At 39.1% G+C, this 25,405-nt stretch overlaps 3 protein-coding genes across 3 annotated transcripts in view; 2 read left to right on the forward strand and 1 right to left on the reverse strand.

Annotated features, from left to right (window-relative positions):
* The window catches only part of tesk2 (testis associated actin remodelling kinase 2), a 29,939-nt gene extending 29,429 nt beyond the window's left edge, over nt 1-510 (reverse strand). The window contains exon 1 of the mRNA XM_053486493.1: nt 89-510. The gene's annotated coding sequence lies outside the window, so the exon portion shown is untranslated. The remainder of the gene's footprint in view (nt 1-88) is intronic.
* Nucleotides 511-2,625: 2,115 nt separating this feature from the next.
* tmx3a (thioredoxin related transmembrane protein 3a) lies at nt 2,626-17,306 on the forward strand. The gene is made up of 16 exons (XM_053486215.1): nt 2,626-2,688; nt 2,825-2,879; nt 4,038-4,077; nt 4,160-4,283; nt 5,371-5,416; nt 5,936-6,016; nt 8,006-8,105; nt 10,376-10,453; nt 10,541-10,607; nt 13,122-13,220; nt 13,784-13,841; nt 14,608-14,661; nt 14,757-14,813; nt 15,734-15,863; nt 15,942-16,010; nt 16,144-17,306. Exons 1-16 carry the CDS (start codon nt 2,658-2,660, stop codon nt 16,336-16,338), a joined length of 1,284 nt encoding a protein of 427 aa, XP_053342190.1. The 5' UTR covers nt 2,626-2,657; the 3' UTR covers nt 16,339-17,306.
* A 1,480-nt stretch (nt 17,307-18,786) lies between these two features.
* On the forward strand, nt 18,787-23,535 carry dsela (dermatan sulfate epimerase like a). The gene has a single exon (XM_053486697.1). It carries the CDS (start codon nt 19,814-19,816, stop codon nt 23,465-23,467), a length of 3,654 nt encoding a protein of 1,217 aa, XP_053342672.1. The 5' UTR covers nt 18,787-19,813; the 3' UTR covers nt 23,468-23,535.
* Nucleotides 23,536-25,405: the final 1,870 nt, after the last annotated feature.

Genomic DNA, 25,405 nt, shown 5'->3' on the forward strand with positions numbered 1-25,405 from the left:
GCGCGTGTCCCGTTCACATATACACTCATATAGAGGTGCTGTACTTAAACTAAACTCGATTATGCATGCAAACAGATTTTCCTCTTACCTGGTCGTCGGTGTTAAAGTTGTTCTCGAGTCAGACGCCTCGTTTAAGTCCATTGCACTTCAGGGGACGACATGATCAAGTCGTTTCCTCCGAAAGAACATCCATAAACAGCTAGACTTCCAAGGAGAAAGTTTTCAAGAAGACATCTGAACTCCGAATTGCACTCGGTACGATTTGCATTAAACGTTCGATGATCTAAAAGATGAATAAATACTTAAATAATAACAACAACAACAACAATAATAAGAGGAATAAGAATAATAATAACGGGGGCGCGCGAGCAACCCTTTAAACGTAGAAGCCCCCCAAAAAAGTAAACAGTGCGCGCGCGACGGTGTCTTCTCTTAATATTTTCCTTCGCTTCCCAATCACACAATCCCCTTTCTTTATAATAGCTTATAGTTTTTTTTTTTTTTCAAAAAACCCAAACAGCGCCACAAACTCGTCCGTCAAAACCGTTTTGTCGAGTTAATCTGCGTCAAAACACAGCGAACTCTACACTCCCGACTTCAACCGTTCCGCGGGCCGTATCCCAAACAGCTCCGGATTTCTACCAAAGCACACTAGGTGCGCGGGTCCTTAGCATTGACCTTGTACCCTCAGTAGGGCGAAAACGCAGGAAGTAAAACAGCGTTTGATATTTAACCAGCATCTCCGCCCTCTTTCACAAGCTCTCGTTTTCTGCTTCGCTCGTAATTGACGGTTAAATAATCCAATCAGGGGTGAGAATAGTTTTGATTGACATGTTTGCCATCCAGTCAGTGAGCACACATGTGGCCGTGCGCGCCAATCCAACGCTTTTCTGTCGCCCTGCCTGACCAATGATATATCTGTATATTAGATGTTTGTTTTATTTAGATGCATTTTATTCAATAATTTAATTCGTATACGCTAAAACAGATTTAGTTTTTTTAATTGATAAAGGTCAAATGTTAAATAGGTATCTCCCTACAGAAATGCATTTTTTATATAGAGTCTACGCCCGATATAGTGAACTAGGACGCCATTTTGGAATAACCACAAAATTTGTTGTTAGCGCCATCTACTGGCTGTTAAGTTAAAACACTTCATTAACTGAACTCCATGTAAAGAGGGAAGTAAAGTAATATACACAATATACAGTATCACACACTTTAATATGGAGTTGGTCCCTCCTTTTGCAGCTATAACAGTTCCACTCTTCTTGGATGTTGGAGTGTTTCTGTGGGAATTCGTACCCCTTCATTCTATAGCGTGTTTATGAGGTCAGGTACTGATGTTGTACCAGAAGGTCTGGCTCACAATCTCCATTCCAGTTCATTCCAAAGGTGCTTGATGGGTTGAGGTCAGGGCTCTGTGTTCGGGCCGGTCGAGTTCTTCCACATCGAACCACATCTTTATAGTCCTTGCTTTACAAATTACATTTATATCTCCATATACATCTGAGCAGTTGAGGGTTAAGGGTTTCCTTAAGGGCCCTAAAGGGTGTCCTTAACAGTGGCAACTTGGTGGTGGTGGAATTTAAACCTGGCACCTTCTGATCAGTAGGGCAAACCTTAACCACTGATCTACCCCAGCCCCAATAATAAAAAGGTTTGGCCAAATATCCATCATCACCTTGAATTTTTGTCACATTTCTCAATCCATATGTGACCCATTTCGCAGTGTGTCAGGGCACATTATGGTGGCACGATGGCTTAGTGGTTAGTGGTTCTCCCTGTGCTTGGTGGGTTTCCTCCGGGTACTCCGGTTGACCAGAGGTCCTACCACGGTTGTAAAATGGGAATCAATACAGTGGTATTCACAGGCCCTAGATGGACTACACTGGTTCCTAGAGGGCACATTATGCTGCTGAAAGAAGTGTACTGTAACAGTGTTCAGGCAGGTGGTACGTGTCAAATTAACATCCATACGAATGGATTTCTAGGCCGAACAGGCCAAGAGCATTACACTATCTATGAACGCTCACCTTCCTCCCATAACGCATCCTGGTTTGTCTTCGTACCGTAAAAAAGAAAACGTAATTCATCAGACCAGGTCGACGTTTCCATTGTCGTACATCATAATTTAGCTGTTTAAAGCCTTACGCTTGCTTATTTTTCTTGCTTCCAACACATTGAGTTTTGAGAACTGACTGGTCAGTTGCTGCCTTATACAGTATATCACCTAATAACAGCTGCTAGTGGAATGAGATAATCAATGTTCACTTCACCCATCAGTGGCTGATCAGTGTGTAATTAACTTGCTATTAAATGTTAGTTCAGAGCAATTTTAATCAGGACAAAGCAACAAACAGTTTTTCCCAATCTGGATTAACATTGGTAGAATGGATTAGCAAAAAAAAACCTTAGACAAACCACGTAGACAAACCATGGCAGGTTCAGCTTTACACAGTATCTCAAGCAATAAGAATGTGAGAGTAAAATGGCTAAGATGACGAGGGCCAGGTTGCAGCATGGCCGCGTTCTTAAAGCCAGTCCCTAATCCCCTGGTCTAATCTGGTCACTGGGTCGCTAGCGTGCTGCCTAATAACCACGCCACGTCTCCTTTCCTCTTTTACACACACTCCATTTTGACATCAAACACAATCATGGCAACTGCCAGACACTTCATCTTCTCAGGTAGGCTAAAAATAAATCATGATTTGACTGCTGGGTGGGCATGTAGGGAAATTTATCAGAGCTTGTCATAATTCATCACGGCTCCACATCTGTTGTGAAATGACAGCTGCTTTATTGTTATTTATTGATCTTGCAGTGCTCGTCGGGAGCATAACTCTTGTGGGAGCTTATGTTGAAGAACTCGATGACAGGTATGAGAGATGATCTGTGAAAATGACTTAATTACTATCATTAATGACATAAGTGTACATTAATACAGTGTTAATAATGTCAACCAAACAGACACTGCATTTATTAACTTTCATGCAATAGCCTCTATTTATAAAGAAAGTAATGTGTAAATGAATTTAAAATGTAATGTGCATTAATCAGTGTTTAAATACTAAATAATACAAAGGGCATTCAAGTCAAACCGGGACTTTTGATGATGGTTCTTGTGAATCAAGGCTTGAAAGCGATTGACATTTACAGAAGGCTACGGTGATGAGACTCTTAGCCGCAGTAAAACGTTTCAACCATGCAAACTTTTTAAAGAAGACCATACAGCCGTGAATGACGATCTTGGCCCGAGGTGCGAGTGGAACGTCTGATTCTTGTGGAAGAGCCATGGAAACTGTACACACATTCATTCACTAAAACCACTGGGAGCTATTACCACATCCCCTGTACAGTCCTGACATCGCTCCAAGCCATTTCCACATGTTTGAGCCATTAAGGGAGTCTCTGGGAGGCCGGTGTTTCAGACAGGAAGCAGGCAGTTCGATCATGACTCGGTGAAAGCACTAGTGAAACGCTGGAATAAATGCATTCGTGTAGATAAGTCCGTATAGCGAAAATAAAAGGAGTTTTTACTCTCATAATTGTGTCCTGTCAAAAATCCTGGTTTGACTCGACTTCCCTTATTTTATTATTATTATGAAATTATGTAACAGTTATGCATAAAGCAAAAAAATTATAATAATTAAAGCATGCACTGCATAGTGATTATTCAGTATTTAAGTTATGCATGAAATGAATATCAATCATCGTAGGTCTTTATTATTCAGTTGAAATGAAAAAAAAAAATTTCAGTGCAAAATGTAAATTCAACATGACGTACTGTATTATTAATATTTCAGCATTTAATGTTTTTTAGACAGTGTGGTAAATAATCAGTTCAGTTATGAAACTGAAATTTAAAACCTGAGCTTCAAAGGAAATATTTTTATTCAATTAGAGCTAAAAATAATTTTCCAAAAATTTTATGGTTACAAATGTTTTTTAAATTATTTTTTAAAAATAAAGCATTATAAAATGTTACAGTATATAATTCTTCATGCTTGCTTTTTTTTTTAATACCTGTACTGTAGATTTAATGAGCTGCGTCAGAGTGAGCCCTGGCTGGTGGAAGTAAGTGCACATCTAGCAATTTTCTTTTTCACCCTATATTGTATATGCAGCATGAACCGCTCTCATCTGATATGCTTTACAGTTTTATGCTCCCTGGTGTGATTACTGTAAGACGTTCGAGCCAGTATGGTACGATGCTGCGGCCGAGCTGAAGAGTCAGGGCTCTCACGTCAATGTGGGCAAAATCGACACCACTGTCTACAGCGGTGAGGCTCATTTAACACCCGTGCATCAATTACACAGCAATAAAAATCACTAAGGTGTAGTATTGATGCAGGAGAAGTAGGAACGGTGTTTAATCTGTTAATAAAAATGAAACATCAGATGCAAAACGACTTAAACCCAGACAACCAATCATGTTGTGCCACGACAGTCTATAAGTTAGTCTGTAATGTCTAATTAGATTAGGTGAGAATGTCTAAACCCTTCAGCAGCGTGCGTCTGCTCTACATTAATCTCCTTCTGATTAAGCGCCAGATGGACAGTCAGCGTTTTCATTAACAGATTCGTTTGCATTTACACTGAATTCCTGTGATGGAGGTTCTTTTAAAGCTGCCATATGTTGTGTAATATTAAAAAATAATTTTCTAGCCTTCAAACAATATATTGCAACTATGAGAATAATAATTCACTTTCCTCCCACAGTCCAAAAACATGCATTATAGTCCATATGGCACATACTCTAGTATTAAGCCTCAGTTTCTGTCAAACGCCACACGGATCCACTAAAACTTCTTTATCCTGTAATAAGTTTACTCTTTACTGCTAATAAATAAATACCTGTCTCACTGTGACACCACTATCATTCCCGGGTCAGTAATTAATTAGCATTTTAACAAACCCCGCCCACTTTCTTCCTAATTTGCTCAAGGGAACACCTGCCGACTGGAGATTGTGAAGGCTAGGACGTTTCCATATAAATACATGAAATCAATGTCTTTTTTCTTTCTTCCTTTTAGGTGTGTAACACACTTAGAATACTGAACTTTCTGCCGTCTTTCTCACAAGTCACCTATGATCGTCTAGTGACGCCGTACCATCATGCCTCTCACTTAGACATTCGTGTTCACACATTTTAATTATGTTCACAGTGTTTAAAGTCTGCCCTGATTAAAGCGAGCTTTCTTGGTATTTTTCTAAAAAAAAATACAAGTAAACATATTTATTTCTGTATGTCTCACATGCAGCAGATAAAGTTCACTAGAGATCTCTAATGAGTAGCCATGATAATCTTCATTAATGAACTGAGTTAAATTAAGTCACCAGCTCTAATTTTTTTTTATTTTATTCTAGATGCTGTTACAGAGTTTAATATCCGTGGATATCCATCTATAATCTTGTAAGTGCCTGAATAATAAGATTAGATAGGATTGTACATCACCTAGGAAACTACCATGTATAATGATTATTATTGTTATTATTATTATTATTATTTCTTTTAATCATGTCTTTTTGCATTTCCTCTTAAAACAGATATAAAGCAGATTTTAAATACACTAACATCCTCCACTGCAAAATAGTAACTCCTCCATGTTCCTACTGAGATTAATAAGTAAAGCCTGTAATCTGGAGAAAAACGATTAGCAGTAGAGCACACAGAAACTCTCATCTGGTGTTTATTTTAAGACCTAGATCATTCGCATAAACACATTTACAAATGAGTTAGAGGAACATTTGCATACAGAAACCTTCTGCAATATTGGTGTTGTATAGTTCTTGCAGAAATCATGTATAAATTGTTTACTCTTGAGCAACAAACCGAGCTATTTCTGTCCAAGGATAGATAATATTGCACAGGGTTATCTTGCCATAACTGTTTTATAATTTTTTTAAATGTTTTTTTTTTTCCCTCTACCAGTATAAAAGAAGATAAGTATTTTCACTACAACGGCCCAAGAACAAAAGATGCCATCCTTGAATTCACCAACAGAGTCTCCGGGTAAATTGATGTACTTCTTAAAAACATAAATATCACTCAGAATCATCTGATTCATTTCTCGGCAAACGCCATAAAGAACGAGTTTTAATTAAGAAATTTACATGAAACTATTAAAATGGTAAGTTATGGGGAAAAAAACAGAACTTAAATAAGCAGTTATTGCTCTATTCCTTTCTCTTTATTTTTCTTTATTTCTCTTTATAGTTTGACACAGCATTAGACTTTACTGTTCAATGTACAAATGTAAGGTTTAGTCAATCGGAACAGATGTACAGTGAAGTCCATAACTATTGGAACAACAATCCCCAGAAATTTTTGTGTATATGAATTTTTTTTTGAAATATTAAACAAAATATTAAGTATACTGTATGTTATTTTACTCTTGTTAGTTACAGACTTTAAGAACAGCAGCTCTGACAGCTGCATCGTATCTGCTAATAATTATTAAAACTCTTTTAATAATCTGATTTATTAATTTTTTTATCTCGCTTTGAAGCACAAACAATAATAATAATAATAATTAAAAAAAAACTCCCAAAAAACCACAAGAAGAAGGCTGTGGCTAGGATACAGACTAAATGCTAATGTTAGTACATGGTTACAGAAATTAACAGGAAAACTCATGAGGAGACACAAGGAAGCACAGAAGTTTCAGTAACAGATGGCAAAGACTGAACTCAGGTTTTAAATAGACTGACTAAACAAACATAGCCAGGTGCAGGTGAATACTGTCACAGTGAGGTGCAGTGCATTCTGGGAACTGAAAAAAAGGTGACTTAATAGTACCCAGGAAAAAAAGAAAAGCATGTATGCATTCATTCATAAACGTTTTGTTCAAGAGGATGTTTCTTTATCATTAGTGGGAGGAAAGCGTTTCCAAGATGGTTAAATCACATTTTTTTGTATTAGAATTATTACATTTAAAAGGATAGTTAGAGTTTATCTTAAATCAAAACTGAGGTGCATATAAGTACATTAGGGTAGGTCTTGTTCGTTATAAGTTTTCCTGCTCTGCAAGCACGTAAGCACTCAGGGCCAAATTCCACAACCCTCGTTCCGTGCAAAAATGCATTCCAATGTTCAGCCGAGACTCACATAAAGCTTCTGAAATCCCACTGAGTGACATTGAGTTAGTATCTTTAAAAAATTAAGGTTGGCCTCTTTTCTTTCATCTGAACTACCTGTATGACTAACCAGAACTTTTTTGGAAAAAGAAAGAGGTAAATTTATACTAATACATCTTAACTTTAAAACACATGAAGGTCAGCTGTTCTGAAACAGTTCCTACACAATTCATACAGTATTGTGTCAAGTGGTAAAAACCCATCAAGCTCCATGATGAAACTGTCTCTCATGAAGACCTTCCCAGGAAAGCAAGACCAAAACTGAGCTCTGCTGCAGAGGAGACGTTCATTTAGAGTCACCAGCCTCAGAAATCACCAATTAACAACCAGCACCTTCGATTAGAGCCGTTATGAAGCTTTACAGAGCAGAAGTAGCAGATAAACATCTCAATATCAACTGTTTAGAGGAAATTATTGCGTGTTTTGAATAAATAACTTCAGCATTGTTTTACAGTAAAGAAATAAATAAAAATCAGCAAAGACCATGGAGTTGAAAGGGGTGTTCAAACCTTTGACTGGTAGTGTATATCTCGATTTTCACTTGAAAGTATCTCTTTAGGAGAAAGAAAGGAAAAAACATGGCAGCACGACTTTTAAGAGCTAAATAAGGACAGGAACTAAAAAAAAAATGCTATAGCATTAGAGGAATAAAACACTTGCTGTTATGATTAAAAAAACAGTATTTCTACTTTATTACACCACCCTGTCGTTGCTAATTAGCCTATAACAGCGTGACACGGAGTGTTTCATTCCCAACATAATGACTTTAAAGCCATGTATGTAATGATATAGAGGTGTCACAATGCTAAACTCTTTCTTCAGCTTTCTCTACTGTATCTGACATCATTCTTTCTGCCCGGTCCAGCCCCTCTGTGCGAGCTCTGACCAGCGAGCGTCTCTTCCAGCACGCCCTAAACCGCCATCAGCTGCTCTTTGTTTACATCGGAGGGAGGTCACCTCTTAAGGTAAGCCCTCTGTAAACGTTCTATAGGTGCTCACAATTACGTATCAGAAAACCGGTCCAAGCACTTCCATTAGATCCTGCGTATAACAAATTGGACTTGATTATTCGGTTCAACATGAGCGATCGCTCTGCAGTAACTAATTGATGTCCAGAGCTTGTGCGGAGTAATGATTTTATAACGAGCCCCTCAGCCCTCATTAAGCCTTTAATGGACTGCATAATCATTTTGTACCGCACCTTTACAGTAAACGTATGTGTGTATACATATATACAGTACAGTACATGATACTCATTTTTCTGTGTCTGGATTTTTTAAAAGAGTCAAGCAGATACAATTGAGGTAGTTATATATTTTTAAATGAAAAAGAAATAAGTAAAACAATATTCAGTCATGCATTAGTCTAAACATTACGATTTAAATTATTATACAATAACATACAATAAAACAACAATATATTGTACATCTCTCTCGCTCTCTCTTTCCCTCTATTATATAAGTTATAATTAATATTTAAAAAGCAACCTAAAATAGAAAGCAGGAAGCAAATTCAGGGAAAACATAATATCCAAGGGTGAGTCAAAAATTATCCACACTCTGGCTGTAGAACTTGTTTTCATTTACTTTTGAAAAAAGACAAACATCATTTTTCGAGATAATCTTCTTCACTTTGTCCATCTGTCTCTCAACAAGTTTTAGTATTCCCTCATTAAAAATGTTTTAGGCTGAGCTGTGAGCCGTGAATGCACCGCTGTCTTCACTTCTTCATCAGAAGCAAATCTTCGTCCTTGTAGTTCTGCTTTCAGGGGACCAAACAGGTGAAAGTCTGATGAATTGAGATCAGGACTATAAGGAGGATGCTTTAACACCTCGGTGTGTCGACAGTGTGGGCAGAAGTGTGCGGACGTGCATCATCACCATGCGAGATCACGACGCCCTCAGATATCAGTCCTTTGTGTTTAACCTGAAGTTTAGTCTTCAGCTCCTCAATAAGTGTCTCACTGTAATGAGCACTGTTGATTGTTGAACCTTTTTTCTGATGGTGTTCCAATACTTCTGGCCCTTAAGAATCCCAGGAAACTGTAAGTGTTGATGAATTTTACAGCTGAGGGTCGACTTTTGAACTTTTTCTCGTTCTGTGATTGAGGATGTTTCCGTTCCACACTCTGACGTTTACTCTCAGGCTTGTAGTGATGAATTTGTGTCTCGTCTCCAGTAATGATTCTCTTTAAGAAACTTTCACCTTCCTTACAGTATCGCTCTGGATTTTGTTTGCCGATATCCAAACGGTTCTGTTTATGCGCCTCTCTGAGTTTCATTTTTTCTCACACTGCAGTTACAAAAGAACTGATTTAACACGTTCACACCTGCACAGTAGTCACTGGAGAGACAGTAGCCTTGAACAGAAAGCGCTGATAAGACCAAGAGAAGTTTTAAGATAACTAGAGTGCAGATAACTTTTGACTCTTGCTAGTAAATAAGTGTCTATCTTTTTTAAATTACTTGGAAAACAAACGTTCCATAAAAATTTCAAGTTGCTAACTTTAGCCATTTTTGAAGTGGTAAATTTATATGTGTACCAAAAATTGCCATTTTTTCTGTTATACTGTCTCACTTTAAACAATAATCATTGAATATGTTAATTATTCATGATTCTTTATGAGTATTGATAGAAAAGATTGGTGTAAAATTCTAGAAGCATATGACCTGTAAACAATTGTTGCTTAAATTAAAGCATTCCGGTGAAATCTTAAAAAGCAAAAAATCTGTAGTGTCCGTAACCATGTCAAATTCATGTTCAATATCTTACCAATTTGGCATTTTTTTGAATAATCCACTTTTAAGGTTTATGTTTTTTCATGTGAAATCTAAACTGGCCAAGTTTTATCTGAATGACAAGTTTGTATTTGGCAAATGTGTTTTTTTTTTTATCTGATAAAAATATAAATGTGTATGCGTATTTACAAAAAATGCAGCATGGATCGGGAGATAAGCAGCAATAAGTATAAAAAACATATGAAAAAATTAAGTAAGCATTAAGTTATGAAAAACAGTGTTATATGATCCTATCTGAAAATTCTGAGACACTTTTAGCACCAATACCATGTTTTAGCATGAAAGTTAAAATAAATTATTTTCTGGTATCTGTTGTTTTAATTATTATCAAAAGAGGTATTATTATGTACATTTTCCAATGTTTTGACCTCCAAATGAGAACAAGGATTATATATAAATGCTTATTATTTTAATTGATATTTTTTTGTCTTATTTAGGGTCAGTTTTATAAAGTGGCGTCAGAATTTGTCATCCACAACTACTTTTTCTCCGCCACCGTGGATGTTGTACCTCAGGTGAACTTGTCCCTGTTCTTCCCACATTCCCACTTCACATGAAGCTCTTTCTTTGAGTCGAGTAAAAATAAATGTTTTCCATTTCAGACGGTCAAATTGCAAGACGTTCCCTCGGTCCTGGTGTTCAAAGACGGATCGTACGACGTCTACGACGGTGAGGACTCCTTCATAACCGTTACATTCACACGGGTCGGTTTAGGCGAGCGTACAGTCGCGGGTCAGCTCCAACCGGTTTCCTCTCAGCGCCTCTCGGATGGTTCCGTCCCAGTTCGGCTGTGGAGGAAGTTGGTAGTGGAAAACCAGAGCGTCTAAGCAAAGCGTGACCAGGAACGGGCTGAGGTAGTAGTCGTTAGGGAGACGTGAGCAGCGATGGAGCACCCTGAGGATGAACTCGACGCCGGCGCTGTCCTCCTGCATCACCACGTTTGTCTGCTGCACATCACCATTATCGTAGAACGCCTTGTGGAGCCAGAAGTTGAGCAGGAAGTGATCGGAGCACTGCGCCTGGACACGGAACACGGCCGTGTCAGAGGAGGTCGGCACCACGTGGATGCTCAGGACGTCCATCATCGTCGTCAGGGGCGTGCATTAACACGGGGGATCCCGCTCAGCAAAACGGAGAAGTCCATGTTCTGAGGAGATACAGCGTTAGTTAGGAGGTTACTTAGTCTGAAGAGTGTTAGCAGAGCAAATACAGAAGGAGAAGAAGAAGAACAGGACGATAATTAACCCTGTCCTGAAGAACCAGTTTGACTTATTTGACTGCCCTGTTTTTTTCCCACACTTGTTTAATCTAATATTAAGTAAAGACATTATAATTAACCCTTAAGACACACGCCAAGACACACTTTTTTATTTTCTCTCTCTCACACACACACACACACACACACAGACACACACGTGCACGCTGTCTAATAAACGCCTACAGGAAAATCGCGTGCACTTTACAAAGATCTTCAAGTGTAACGTCAGTAGAACACGATCACGTTTGGAAATTTGTACATGTGACCTTAAGTAAGCAGGTTACACTATGGAAGAAGTGATCACATGACCACAAGCTGTACAGTATGAGAAAATAAACCAAAAAAGGTGTGAAATATAAAAATGTGCTCTATGTGCTAAAATAGTACCATGTAAAAATAACTGAATCGTGTGATAAAATTCTGCACAAAAATCATAAAAAAAATTATGTATTAATTTTTTTAGAAAATCAACATGAAAATAAATAAACAACAATTTTTTTTAAAATGTAAAAACAAATGACTACATTCACTAGATGTGAAAAACAATCCAAAGTGACAAAATGTATTAATTTTCATCATAATTTTATTTTATTACAATTTTTATTCCAGTTAAATTTACATACCTTTAATCTTCCGCTAACATTTTCTATCCAAGGAGTCCTCTCTTTCTTAAATGTAAATATTTCCAATATTAAAATATCATTAAAAACTATATAGGCTAATATAAAATATATTAAAAACAAACAAACAAACAAACCAAAAAACAAACAAAAATAACCCTGACCTTCCTTCTAAACTGTACGAACGCTGCGTCTGGCTGCGTGTCCACCATCCACCCTCTTAGTCAACTGACTGAAAGTATCCTGCTTCTTAAAAAAAATGTTTCCTTGTGTGGTTAATGTCATCAGATGCCGTTTACTTAACACACCACTTTTATCCGTGCCAGTTTCAGCGCTGCTGGTAATAAAGAAAAGCACGATAAGATCCATTACATCTCATGACCATCAAGTTCAGTGAGGTCTCGACATACAACACGTGGTGTCTGCAGACCTGTGGCACGAATTTACAACCTCGATATTGACTTAAAATAACAGCTATAATGTTTTATATGCTGTTTGACTTATAATAACCACATGATGTATTGTTGACTTAGGACAAATGTTTTGTAAAAATTTATTATTAATTTTCTTTTAAATTAAGCTTTCAGCATTTTTATATTAATATAAAAAATGTTAAAAGTTAATTGAACTTTTGATTTTTAAATTTAAATTGTAACCTTTACTTAAAACACTGTTATTGAAGTCGTAACAGTAAAACGTTAAATTTGTTTCCTGAGTCAATATTAATATTATTACAGTATATTTCTACTGAACAAGGTTGCATTTACACACACACAAAAAAAATATGCCTAAAGCCTCAAAACAAATTTTAGCTGGATAGTCGTACTGCTAAAAGTGTTGTTGTTGTTGTTGTTAAAGCATGCATTTAATTTCTGTCCTACATGTGCAGTTATTCTCATCGTCATTTACATCGCATTGTTCATGAATAAACCATGAATTCTCCAGAAATTCATTTTACTACGTGCATTAAAGTCTGAAGAAACAAGAGATATTAATCATGATCTAGCACTGAACAAGTGACAAGGGAGTGTTATTGCATCATAAAATAAAACAGCCAATGATGTTCCAGTATACAAATGTATTCTATTTTACTATGTGGGGGCATGTTTGTATTTTCATAGAAATAGGATTTCTTGCAATTTCTTGCAAAAAAATTACTAATTTCCTGTGGATTCACTTTTAAATCAAGCAATTTATAACTTAATTAATGCAAAAAAGGTTTTAAAAGCAATTTCAGATTTATTTATACATTTGTTTCTTTTTTAGTTGATACTCATTCATTTTTCTGACGTTTCTTTCATCTAGAGATACGCGATGTCAATCTGTCCTCCTGGGTGGACCGGGAACGTTTTCCTCGTTATTTCCTGATGGACAGCTTCTCTTTGTACCAGATGGGTGAACGAAGTACGATTACACGCTAACAGGATGCAATCACGTTTCACACGGCTGCAGAGAAAGCAGACATTTAATAGTCGTATTCATCTACAAATCGTTAGTCATTTTTATAAAACTCACTTCAGGTCCACTAAGATAAAGTGATCGGAAACAAATGCATAAATTGAGAAGATAAAGTCTAGCTGTTTAATTGAGGCAAAAGTAATGACACCCTATATAAGGAGGATGGGTTGGTTAGTATCTTATGGTAGCTGCGGTGGCTAAGCTGGGGGCGCTCTTGCACTGTTTAGTTGTCTGTTTACCTTTTATGCAATTTTGTGGAAGTCACTAAATGCGAATCAGCTGTACTGGGAAAAAATATTTATTATTTATAGCTGATTGGCGTTCCTCGAGATTCGTAACACAATCAATTTATTGTACTTTTATTTTACAAATTCAGCAGGAATTTAAGTTACGTTTGCAGTAGAAACATTTACGCACAAGTTAATTAACGATTATGCCAATTCTAGCTAGTATGTCTTTTTTAAATAGATGTATAATGCATTATTGTCTTTCTCATCGTTTTTTTTCAGCTAAACTTGTAGCTGTAGCTGTCGTGGATGAGAGAAATCCGTCTCCAGAAAGTTTTCGGTAAAAAACTGACTTTTGATCACATTTTTACTAAACATTACAAAGAATAGTAATATTTTTGGAAAATCTACAGTACTGTGCAAAAGTCTTAGGCACCATGTTTTTTGAGTGCATGAAGTTTGCGTGTTCTCCCCGTGCTTGGTGGGTTTTCTCTGGGTACTCCAGTTTCCTCCCTCAGTCCAAAGACAAACAGATTAGGCTATCAGGCATTCCCAAATTGCCCGTAGTGTATGGATTGGAACCCTGTCCAGGGGTACAAGCCACACCCCAAAAAGTCTCTTAGGACAGGCTCCAGGCCCCCGCGACAATGCATGCAGGATAAATGCCACAGAAAATTAATTAATTAGTTAAAAATGTTAGGACTATTATAGAGTTAGAATAAAAACATTTCTTCAAACATCACTATTCCAGCACAAAATTACAAGTTAAAGGAAAGTAAAAAATTAAAAGGCCACCTCTGGCTGGGTTTTGCATGCAAAAAAAGAAGCAGGTACAAGAGTCCAGTGTGTGGTTCTGCAGGATACTCAGTAAAACTTAGTACCTAATTTCTGTATAAAACACCAATTTTACCTAAGACTAGAAAATTCTTAAAGCATTACACCAAATACTTACTTTGTTTTATTAATTACTGTTTACTGGGGTTTATAGTTCCCACCCCACCCTTTTTTTTTAGACATTCTTGCTCTGTCGTATTCATTTGCATGTGCCTAAGGCTTTTGCACAGTATTGCACACTGCTCATATTTCCTGTTAATTCCTTTCTTTAGGTGTAAGAGCCTTGTGGAAAAGGTGGCCAGAGAATACAGCGACCAGTACAGCACGTGAGTAGACTAAAGTAATTATTTACAGCCAAGATAATAGAAGATTCGAGTATAAAATGTCGGCTGCTGAACGTCTCCATCTGTGTGCATTACAGGAAGTTTCAGTTTGGCTACGTGGATGGAAACGACTACATCAATGGCGTCATTATGGGGTGAGCAGGATGAGTCCAGTGCTGGGAGCTAACGCTGTGCAAAAAGTATAAGCAAAAGATTTCTGATATTTCTTGTGATCAAGCTTGGATTATGAAAGTGGAATTTGAAGTGATGTAAATGATGAATTCCCAGCTTAATATTATATAATTGTTGGTATATTTTGTATATTCTGTTTGGTATATTTGGTATAATTGTTTGAAGCTATATGAAGAAATATTAGAAAGTTAGTGGCCTTATTGTATAAAATACACAAGGGTAGTGATGTCATGGGCCTGGCTTGAACACATAGCACAATATATCCTCTGTAAAAACATCTGCTGATGCTTCTTGACACATCATCTGTGAAGTTCCTGGAATCCCCAGCAGTTTTATGTCTTTCGAAATCAAACACCATCCTCCAGGCAACCCAGCTAAGGCTGATCAAACCACAGGTGGTGTCCAGATGTTTAGCTTGCTACTGTCCCAGTGGAGGGCTCTTAGCGTCTCGACTCCTGTGATGTCTGGAATGCTGAGGCCTCTTCTCAGAGATGGAGCAGCAGACCTCTTTTGGCAAGCACCTCGCCCTCTAGCTGGCCCACTGGTAGTCAAAGGCTGGACCTTTGGGACAACTTGTTTGATCGATCCAGACAGCAGGACAATTTCTGGTCTCACAGTAGTAGTTCCTAAGACTAGGGAATTTCATTTGCCATTTGAGAACTCTCACAAAGCACATGCAGATGTTTTTACAGGGAATTGGGGTTGATTGATAGCGCTGATGGAGGTCTTAGCACAACATATGGTATCTAGTGCCCTTAAGTGAAGATCATGGATGTGGACCCTCATTTTGTGTGGCCGAGCTTTTGTCTTTTTTTATAAAATATTATTTTTTATGAACTCAAACTTCCGTGAATTGTGAACTCATATAGTTTTCGTTCCACAGCGAGTTGCCCTTGCCTTCTTTTATCGTGATGAACATGTCCATTGATGGATACTATCTCCCTGAATCTACAGTCGATACCGTTGAAGATTTTCTCCGGTTCCTTAATAGCATCCTGACTGGAAGATCTCAGGTCTGATCACTTCCACTTTACTTATCCAGTAAAGTCTTTTCCCGGCTTATTGTTTAACAGAAAATGTATATGTTTCAGTTACTCGGAGGGAACGGGTTCATGCGGCAGATAAAGAGACTTTATTATCGTGCGACGTCTGCTTTAAAGGTAAAGCGCTGCATCACAGAGGAACGAGAAGTAAAGATGCATTTCACTGAACAAACGTTGGAGATTTTATCTTTCTGTGTAATTCTTTAAAAAAAAAGATATCTCACTCTCTCCCTCTTTCTCTCTCACTCAGGCGAGTTTCGCATCGGCTCCCTTTCGTACATGTTTTCTTATTTCCTTGCCGTTGGTCGTGATTGGATTTATCGTCATGGGAATCTGCACGTCTGAGCATGTGGATAATGAAAAAGCAGACGATGGCACTCGTCCTGCGGTCACTCACAGGAAAAGAGCAGCAGTGAAACGCTCAGAAGCCAAGAAAAAAGATTAACATGACAGTGGCTGTCAGCCCTGGTGCTCGACTGACATTATATTTTACTGCTTTTTCTGCTCCAACACACACACACACACACACACTGATTCAGCAAAGGGCTGTTAGCTAGACAAATTAGTTTAATTATCTGTATTAAGCAGCAACAGGGCTGGGCAGCAGTGCGTTTGCAATATTAAAATTCATTAATAATTTATGTTCAAAGAATAATAATAATAATAGTAATAATAATGATAATAATACATATTCCTTTGGTTGTTTAATAAAGAAATGTTTTTTGTCATCATGCTCCACTACAGAAAGGAATAAAACATGATGATATAAGAAAACAATCAACGACATGGTGGAGTAATGAAGCAGACCTTCATGTAAAACTAGACAATTACCAAACTCTAGCATGTTTTATTTAAGAACGACACATCACCCTTTTTAATTTTTTTTTAAAAATCCATTTATAGTTCCGTTTAACGTTGCGGAACAACCACACAGCGAGGTACTTCCTGTTCCGCTTTGCTTTTTTCGCTCACAACACTTGCTAATTTACTAGCCACTTCAGAGCAAAACTGTTCTTATGGTGTTGTTATTTTAACCTTATGATGTGGTTTGTAAAAATACTGTTTCATTATACTGTATATACTTCACACAAACTGTCTGTGTGTGTGTGTGCGTCGCATACCTACCTTTTTATTATGGAGGATAGGAGACAGGATGGAGGTCGGTTTTGGACGCTAAAAATGGAAATACGTGTTTTTCGAGCATTTAGATCGTTTTTATGTCAGCATATGATTTTTTTTTCTGATATTTGCTTTTATTTATCTTAACTACTAATATGGTATTTGATGTGATTTCAAAAGTAATAAGGAAGGAACTGGGAAAATAAAATCCTCACTAATGTAGCTAGGTTATAAATTTCATTTCTTTTGGCTTGGTAAATTTTGTCCAAGTTGTGGGAAAAGGTTTTCACTTTTTATTTTTATGAATTAAAAAAATACTATTACTATTATCACTTTTTCTTTTTGTCTATGTGTTATTTTTAAAACCTCTCTCTTTCTTTAATTTTTAAAAATACTTTGGACGCAGTATACCTGTACATATGGCTCTTGAGAATTTATTCAAAACATTTATTATGTCATGTGACTATTATATATATTTCAGGTAAGTGAATACATAAATGGTTGCACAGTGGCTCAGCGGTTAGCACTGTCGCTTTGCACTTCTGGGACAGATCTGAGGTCTGTGTGCATGGAGTTTGCATGTTCTCCCCGTGCTTGGCGGGTTTCCTCCTACAGTCCAAATGCATTACGGTTTGGCTAAATTGCCTGTTGTATGTGAATTCGCATGTGAACGTTGACTGGAGGTCTTACTATTAGATCTAGGATTTTGTATAGGTGGAAATCTATATAAATAACAGACAGGTTTTGTATGTATGATATCTTTACATTTGATACATTGGAGGACCTAAAGCCAGTCTCAGGTAATTTTCTATCTTTCCAATCTGTTTGTCTGTCTGTCTGTGCAGCCAGATTTTGTCTCAGCATCACACAAAACTGTCTGGACAGAATTTAATAACACTTTTGCAGTACTAAGATATCTGCCTGAAGTTTCACCTGCACCATAAGTGAAATCGAAAAATAAAGAGTGAAGAGTAAAAGCGATGTTATGAACAGTTATGTGTCGGATTTACTTTAAAATAATAAACACCTGCACCAATAGATATTAGAAAAGATAAACTTGATTTTTTATGGGATTAGTTTATATTTTCACCTCTGAAATAACAGCGCTGAACTGAATAAATAAATGAGTCATTGAAAGGCAAAACTTTCACAAGGAGTGTATTTGTCCAACAGCAAAAGAAGTACAACATAAACTTTTAACAGGGCGTAAACATAAACTTTTCTTTCCTCTCTTTCCCTTTGATTGTAATAAGATGAAATGACAGTAGATTTAAAATCGTGCTGTGAACTAGGAACAGCTTGAACATCTATTTTCTAATGTTTAGCTGCCGGGTATCCAGTGGAAACTATATAATGTTCCCACACCAAACATTTTTTTTTTTTTGCTTTTCAAATAACAGATTAAAAAACAATAATTAGGGTGTTCATCTTTGGTATAAGGCTTCAAAATGAAATAATATTAATATCACTGATTACATTAAAGCTGATCAGCTTTTTTTTTTTTTTTTTAGCTTATATGAATAACACATGCATGGATGATATGCTGTATATGTAAAATAAAACAGCATTTCTTGTCCCTATTGTGATTTTATTTGCTGATTATTGTGCTTTTTAACACATATTGATTTTACCAACCACAATAATATTAATCATCATCATCACCATCATCATCAATATCAGAAACCTTTAGGTCACGAGGACATGTTTTGCATTTCCGGTGTCCACGCGCCCCCTATCGACAGGAAATAAACTGCACCCATGATGAGAAGGAGGATCCATAACGGGGGACGGAAATCATATTATAACAGCGAACAAACGGACAAACAACCCGTTTTCTTTTATGCCGAGCTCGTTTAAGGAATCTCGTTTTGTTTGTTAAATATTAGTTGACATTTAGACTGGATGCAACTTCCGGTTATCACTCGTCTTTTCTCATCATTCGTCTTTCTCATGCCAGGACGCATATTTTAAGATTTTTTTTTTTCTTTTTTGGTCTTTAGAAGCAGCTAATCGTGTTCAGACACGTCTCGAGTGAAAATCCGCCTCAGGGACGCGAGGTATAGCGGTTTAGCAGGGCTTGTTTATACGCCGGAATAAAGGGGACTTGTTGCCGCGCATGCGCAGACCGAGCTTTTACTGAGCGAGCGAGAGAGAGAGAGAGCGCGCGCGCGCGCGCGAGAGAGAGAGAGCTGCAGGCAGAACAGCAACGTGATTGCTTCTGAGAAGAGAAGTTTACCTGCGCATATTTGCCTTTTGTACAGGAATTATCACTGATATTTCTTTACAGACATCATGGAGATAACCGCTGGAGGAGATTCCCAAAGAAAAATGGAGGACTTGTGGTGTCAGACGCAAAGGATTCAACAAGAGAGATAGGGGGGAAAAAAAAGAACATGGGCATGTTCAGTCATGGATGATGCATGTATTGCAGAAGCGTTCTTCTCAGAAGCAGAGCTCAGGACGGTTCCCGTGCCGTGTCTGCAATGATTTAAAATAAAGGACGTGTTCGTAAACCTGGAGGTTTGCTCATGGTCTGCTTAGACCTGCCATTTTTTCTAACCACAGAAACTTATGTGTACTGTATGACTTTAACTTCAACAACAGCAAGAACTTGGCAAACACGCATTCCACAGTCAGTGTGAAATTCCTCTTCTTACCTGAAAGCATACTTCGTCTGCTGGGTTTGGAATGGAATTGTCCTGGACGTGAGTAGAAATTACAAGTAAGGATTTTTTTTTTTTAAGAGAGAAAAAAAAGAAAAGGAAAAAAAAAGTCCAACATCTGTTTTGTAGATCTAGATCATGGCTGTATGCATAGCGAAGTCTGCGCTTCTGCTGTGTCTTGTGAATTTGGGATTTTCCTTCTCCGGGATATTTGACCCTTCAGGCAAATACGGCACTGGCAGCGAGCATGACGAGCAAGCTGATTTCCATACGGACACTGGCTCTAACACAACTACCACCGCTGCCACAGAGCGAGCATTTCACATGCCATCGAACGTCCACCCTAACCTTTATTTTGACCTGACAGATGTGCGCCGGCTGAAAAAGAAAGCTGCCGGGACTCACGGACATATATTCAAAGTTATACGGAACGCTGTGACAATCATGATCGACAACCCTATGGTCTACCTGCCGCCCATGAGCCATGAGGAGTTTGCAAAGAAATGGAACGAGAATTACGGGAACAACCTTCCGCCGCTTGCACTGTACTGCCTGCTTCAACCTGAGGATGGCGCAGCATTCCAGTATTTAATCAAATACATGGATCGTATGGCGGAATATCCTGACTGGATGGTGACCAGTGCTCCAAACGACGAGGTCCCGATATCTCATTCACTCACTGGCTTCGCTACAGCTTATGACTTCATTTATACCTATCTGGATGCCCAGAGAAAAGTTCAGTACCTTAAAAAGATACGCTCTGTCACAGCAGAACTTTACGAATTGTCCAAGCATCGAGGTTGGGGCCGGCAGTTTTTACAAAACCACCAGACTACAAACATACTCGCCATTCTTACAGGAGCTATCGTAACTGGAGTACACAAAGACCGTGAAACCATGATGTGGAAGCAGGTAGCTGTGAACTACATGGAAAAGACCATGTTCCTCTTGAATCATATAGTAGACGGTTCCTTAGATGAAGGCGTTGCATACGGGAGCTACACAGCCAAATCCATTACCCAGTACGTTTTCTTAGCATCACGCCATTTTGAAATTGACAACAAACATAATAACTGGCTAACAGCTCACTTTATGTTCTACTACGGCACTGTGCTGCCTGGTTTTCAAAGAACCGTCGGCATCGCAGATTCCAACTACAACTGGTTCTATGGGCCAGAAAGCCAGCTGGTGTTCCTGGACACGTTCGTGCTCAGGAACGGCTCAGGGAACTGGCTGGCGCAGCAGATCAGAAAGTGTCGGCCCAAAGATGGGCCCATGATGCCGTCTGTGTCGCAGCGCTGGGCTACTTTACACACCGAGTTCATCTGGTACGACGCAGAGCTCCCTCCTCAGCCGCCGCCAAACTTTGGACAAGCAGACATGCATGTTTTTTCAAACTGGGGGGTGGTGACGTACGGCGCTGGGTTGCCTGCAGGACAGGACAATACGTTTGTGTCTTTTAAATCTGGCAAGTTAGGTGGGCGAGCCGTGTACGACATCGTTCACGCTAAGCCGTATTCCTGGGTCGACGGCTGGACGAACTTTAACCCGGGTCACGAACACCCGGATCAGAACTCGTTCACTTTTGCTCCAAATGGACAAGTTTTTGTCTCGGAAGCTTTGTACGGACCAAAATACAGTTATCTTAACAACGTGTTAGTGTTTGCACCTTCCCCGACTAGTCACTGCAATGCACCATGGGAGGGGCAGCTAGGGGAATGTTCCAAATGGTTAAAATGGGGAGAGAAAGAAGTAGGAGACAGCGCCGGTGAAGTCATCGCGGCGTCTTCACACCAGGGCACTATGTTCGTTAGTGGTGAAGCTGCGTCAGCCTATTCGTCCGCCATGAAGCTGAGGAGTGTTTATAGAGCCCTGGTTTTACTCAACTCGCAAACCTTGTTAGTGTTGGATCACGTCGAAAAGCATGAAAAGTCACCCCTGACATCGTTTAGTGCCTTTTTTCACAATCTTGACATTGACCTGAGATATGTTCCCCACAGATCTTTGAATAAGTACAACGGAGCTTTGATGGACGTCTGGGACGCCCATTACGAGATGTTTTGGTTTGACAGTCAGGGAGTCAGTCCTGTAGGCAGGATTCAAGAAGTAGAGCAGGTCGCAGAGTTTAAAAAGAGGTGGACTCAGTTTATAAACGTTACGTTTCCCATGGACGGCGTAGTCAGCAGGGTGGCGTATCTAATGCATGGCCCGTTTGTCAAAGTTTCAGACTGCAGGTTCGTTGATAACAGCAAAAATGGAGTTAAACTCTCAGTTACTCTGAATGACACAGAGACTACCGTTTCCATAGCAACAAACTACAAAGATATTGGTGCCAGACACGCCTACTTAGGCTTTGCAGGATTTGCAAAAGCTGAGAATGCACACAAGATAATAAATTTCGGTCAGGGAGTTCAGGTTTTACCCAGCCAGGTGAAAAAGGACTCGGCGTTTAACTTCGGTTTTATGATCAATGTCATTGCGGTGTGGGTTCTGTGTTTCGCCGTTGCAGTTTTAACCTTAAAACGAAAGTTTAACATTTCCTCTCGTAAACTTATCCGCTGCACTGTAATTTCAGTGCTCCTATTCTGGGTCCTGGAACTCTTAGTAACATCTCACCATTGTCAGGAGGTGCTGTGCGGCATCATGTGGAGGGAACTCCGTGTCTCTGAGGAAGCCGTCACCCGATCCGCTTTGTCTCTCGATCGCAGCCCAGACCCTCTCCCATTCATAATCATCACCTCCCTTCCTGGATCTGGAGCTGAGATCCTTCAACCCCTTTTCGACAACAGTTCCGACTTTGTGTATCTCAGTATCCCCTCCGCTTACCTCCGTGTCCCAGAGACCAGTTTCTCTCCTGACTCTTTTGCCGACGCATGCCAGTGGTCCAGAGCAGACGCCCAGAGCGGAAAGTTTCAAGCCGTTCAAGGATGGTTCCATTCGATGTTGCATAGCATCAGACTGCACCTGCAGAACGTTCAGCTATACAAGAGCAGTATCGACCTGGGTAACAAGGGCAGTGCTCGGGGAACGCGCAAAAGGCGGAAGCTCCTGATGGAGATGAGCGAGACCGGAGACAGGAGGTCTACTTCAAGAGAAGTGGAATATATCAAGGAGTTGAGGCGGCATTTGTCAGAATTTCCGAATGCCTGTCCTGTGCTCAATTTTCGGAGCGGGAGCTGGTCCGTAAAACTTCCGTTTGTTCAAGAAGTCATCGGACACTCGATGCGATCAGTGCAGATAGTGCGTGACCCCCGTGCGTGGATCTATCTCATGCTGTACAACAGCAAGCCGAGCCTTTACGCCAGCAAAAACATTCGGAAACACTTGCTGAACATTTTGAATCAGGGTAGTGATAGGACGGGACAGGCGTGCACGCGATTTGACACTGCATTTCAACCTTTACGCGAGATCCTCGCTCAGCCAGATGTTAACCCAGTGCTCATACTGGCTCATCTCTGGCTCGCTCACACTTCTGCCAGCATTCGCGCGACCGCCGACTTACCCCCGAACACCTACCTTCAGGTGAAATTTGAGGATATTGTAAACTTTCCTGAAGACAGTGCAGAAAAGATACACCGGTTTATCGGTGTTCCTGTCGCTCCAGCTGCCTTAAACCAGATCGTGTTTGCTACATCCACAAATCTGTATCATTTAGTCTATGAAGGTGATATATCACCTGCGAAAATTAACCTGTGGAGAGAAAATATGGATCCTGATCAGATCAGACTTATAGAACACGTGTGTGGGACCGTCATGGACACGCTCGAGTACAAAAAATATGTGTTTGTATGAAATATATGGAGTTTGTATAAATGCAGAACAGTTTCTATAAAATTTATGTTTAAAAAAAAAAAAAGAACATTGTTTTTACTTTTTTGTGGAATTAAGATTAAGGGCAGGTATGGTATTTGTGTAGCAGAGGGAACATTGACCATAAAGTTTTGGCACCACTGACACTTTTGGAGAGCTCCAGCAAGTTCAGCAGCAAGAAATACTATACATCAAGGGCAGGGAAAGAAAGGTAAAAAAAAAAACAAGCAGGCTGGGTTTATGAGAAACAATATCTTATTGAGTTCCCTTAGGATAGAAATTCACCGGAAATTGTTTTAAGATTAGATTGGGTTTAAGTGTTAAAATGCAAGAAGGATATTTTCGGAAAGATAAAGGGGAGAGAAAAACGGGAAAAGCTGAATGATGACATGAGTGCTTTGGGCTGCTAGAATTTTAAAGTACTTGAAGTCACGGTTCTTCTTGTGACTTTTACTCACCGTATTTTGAAACCACAACATTGGCTTCTTTCTCACTGTGCTGCACTACACGACTTTGCTTTAGAGTTATACTGTTATCATATTTTGGGACATACAGCATGTTGGGATGTGACTGTTTAGAATCAGAAGTCCTCGAGGACTCGATTTAAATTCCAGCGATGGTGGAAACAGCAAGGAGAGCTCATGGCTTAGTCTGTGTCATTGCAGTCTATCTGCTTTTGTGTATGTCTTTATATATATATATATATATATATATATATATATATATATATATATATATATAAAATCATCATTTATTACCAGGTTAAGGAGCTAACTTAAGCTTACCTTATACTGAACGTTAATGTTTTTTTGCTATACTTGAATTGATGTTCTAGGACCTGTAAACAGTTAATGAGACAACAAACAAACATGATCTTCCTAGGTGACCTGAAGTCTTGCAGACATCCTGTAGTACTGTGGATCTCAACCCTGTTTCTATAAATTTTAATGCTTTTCATGTCACCTGAGACAAGTAATCAGCCAACTAACAGGTAAGTGTTAAGTGGTAAAAGTGGCATGGTGGCGTAATTGGTTGCACTGTTGCCTCGCACCTCTAGGGTCGAGGTTTCGAGTCTTGCCTCGGGTCTGTGTGCTTGGTGGGTTCCCACCAGGTACTTCGGTTTCCTCCCACAGTCCATAGACATGCAGATTAGACTAAGTGACATTTCCAAACTGCCCATGACAAGTGCTTTTGTGCTTTGTGATGGATTGGCACCCTGTCTAGTGGGTACCCCAGTCTCATGCCCCGATTCCCTCTGTACAAGATAAGTGCGACAGAGAATGTAAGTCTGATCAGGGAAAACACAGGACAGGGGTTAAATGTGCAGGACTGGAGGGTTTTTTCCAGGCCCAGAGTTGAGAACCACTGCCATATTGGAACAATCAACATTAATAAATTTCCTGAGGGTAGAACTTACGTACCACCGAACAAGGGCAGTGCTCTAATGAACAGCTAAATATTCAGTCATTTCATTAATAAGCTATAATAAGGATCATCTTATCATCATACTGAGGGGGAAAACTAATAACGATAACATAGAAATTGGGCGAGTTTTTATAACGAACCTTTCACAAAAGTTGCTATTGTAGAGTTTCTAACTTGTATAAAGTATACTTTTACTTCATACAAGTATTTATTTGGATGACTCACTCTGATGGCACTAATCACAACTTGACTCATATTTCGTAATAAAATATATCTGTGTTTTTATAATAAGGCGCCGTCCAGAGTGGATGCGCTCCAGCTGTATGCCGCCTCCCCCCCCCGCTGTGTTCTTAGATTCTGGAGCTTCACATGAAGATTGTGGGCGTTTCTGTGTAGAGAGAAGCCGTGAAAAAACATTTTTGTGGCCTGAGCTGTTTTATAATCAAACTCTGGAGAGAGCAAACATTGGCCGGGCTTCAAGATGTTGCGATTCCT

This window comes from Clarias gariepinus, chromosome 25 (genome assembly GCF_024256425.1).
Source record: "Clarias gariepinus isolate MV-2021 ecotype Netherlands chromosome 25, CGAR_prim_01v2, whole genome shotgun sequence".
NCBI classification, from domain to species: domain Eukaryota; kingdom Metazoa; phylum Chordata; class Actinopteri; order Siluriformes; family Clariidae; genus Clarias; species Clarias gariepinus.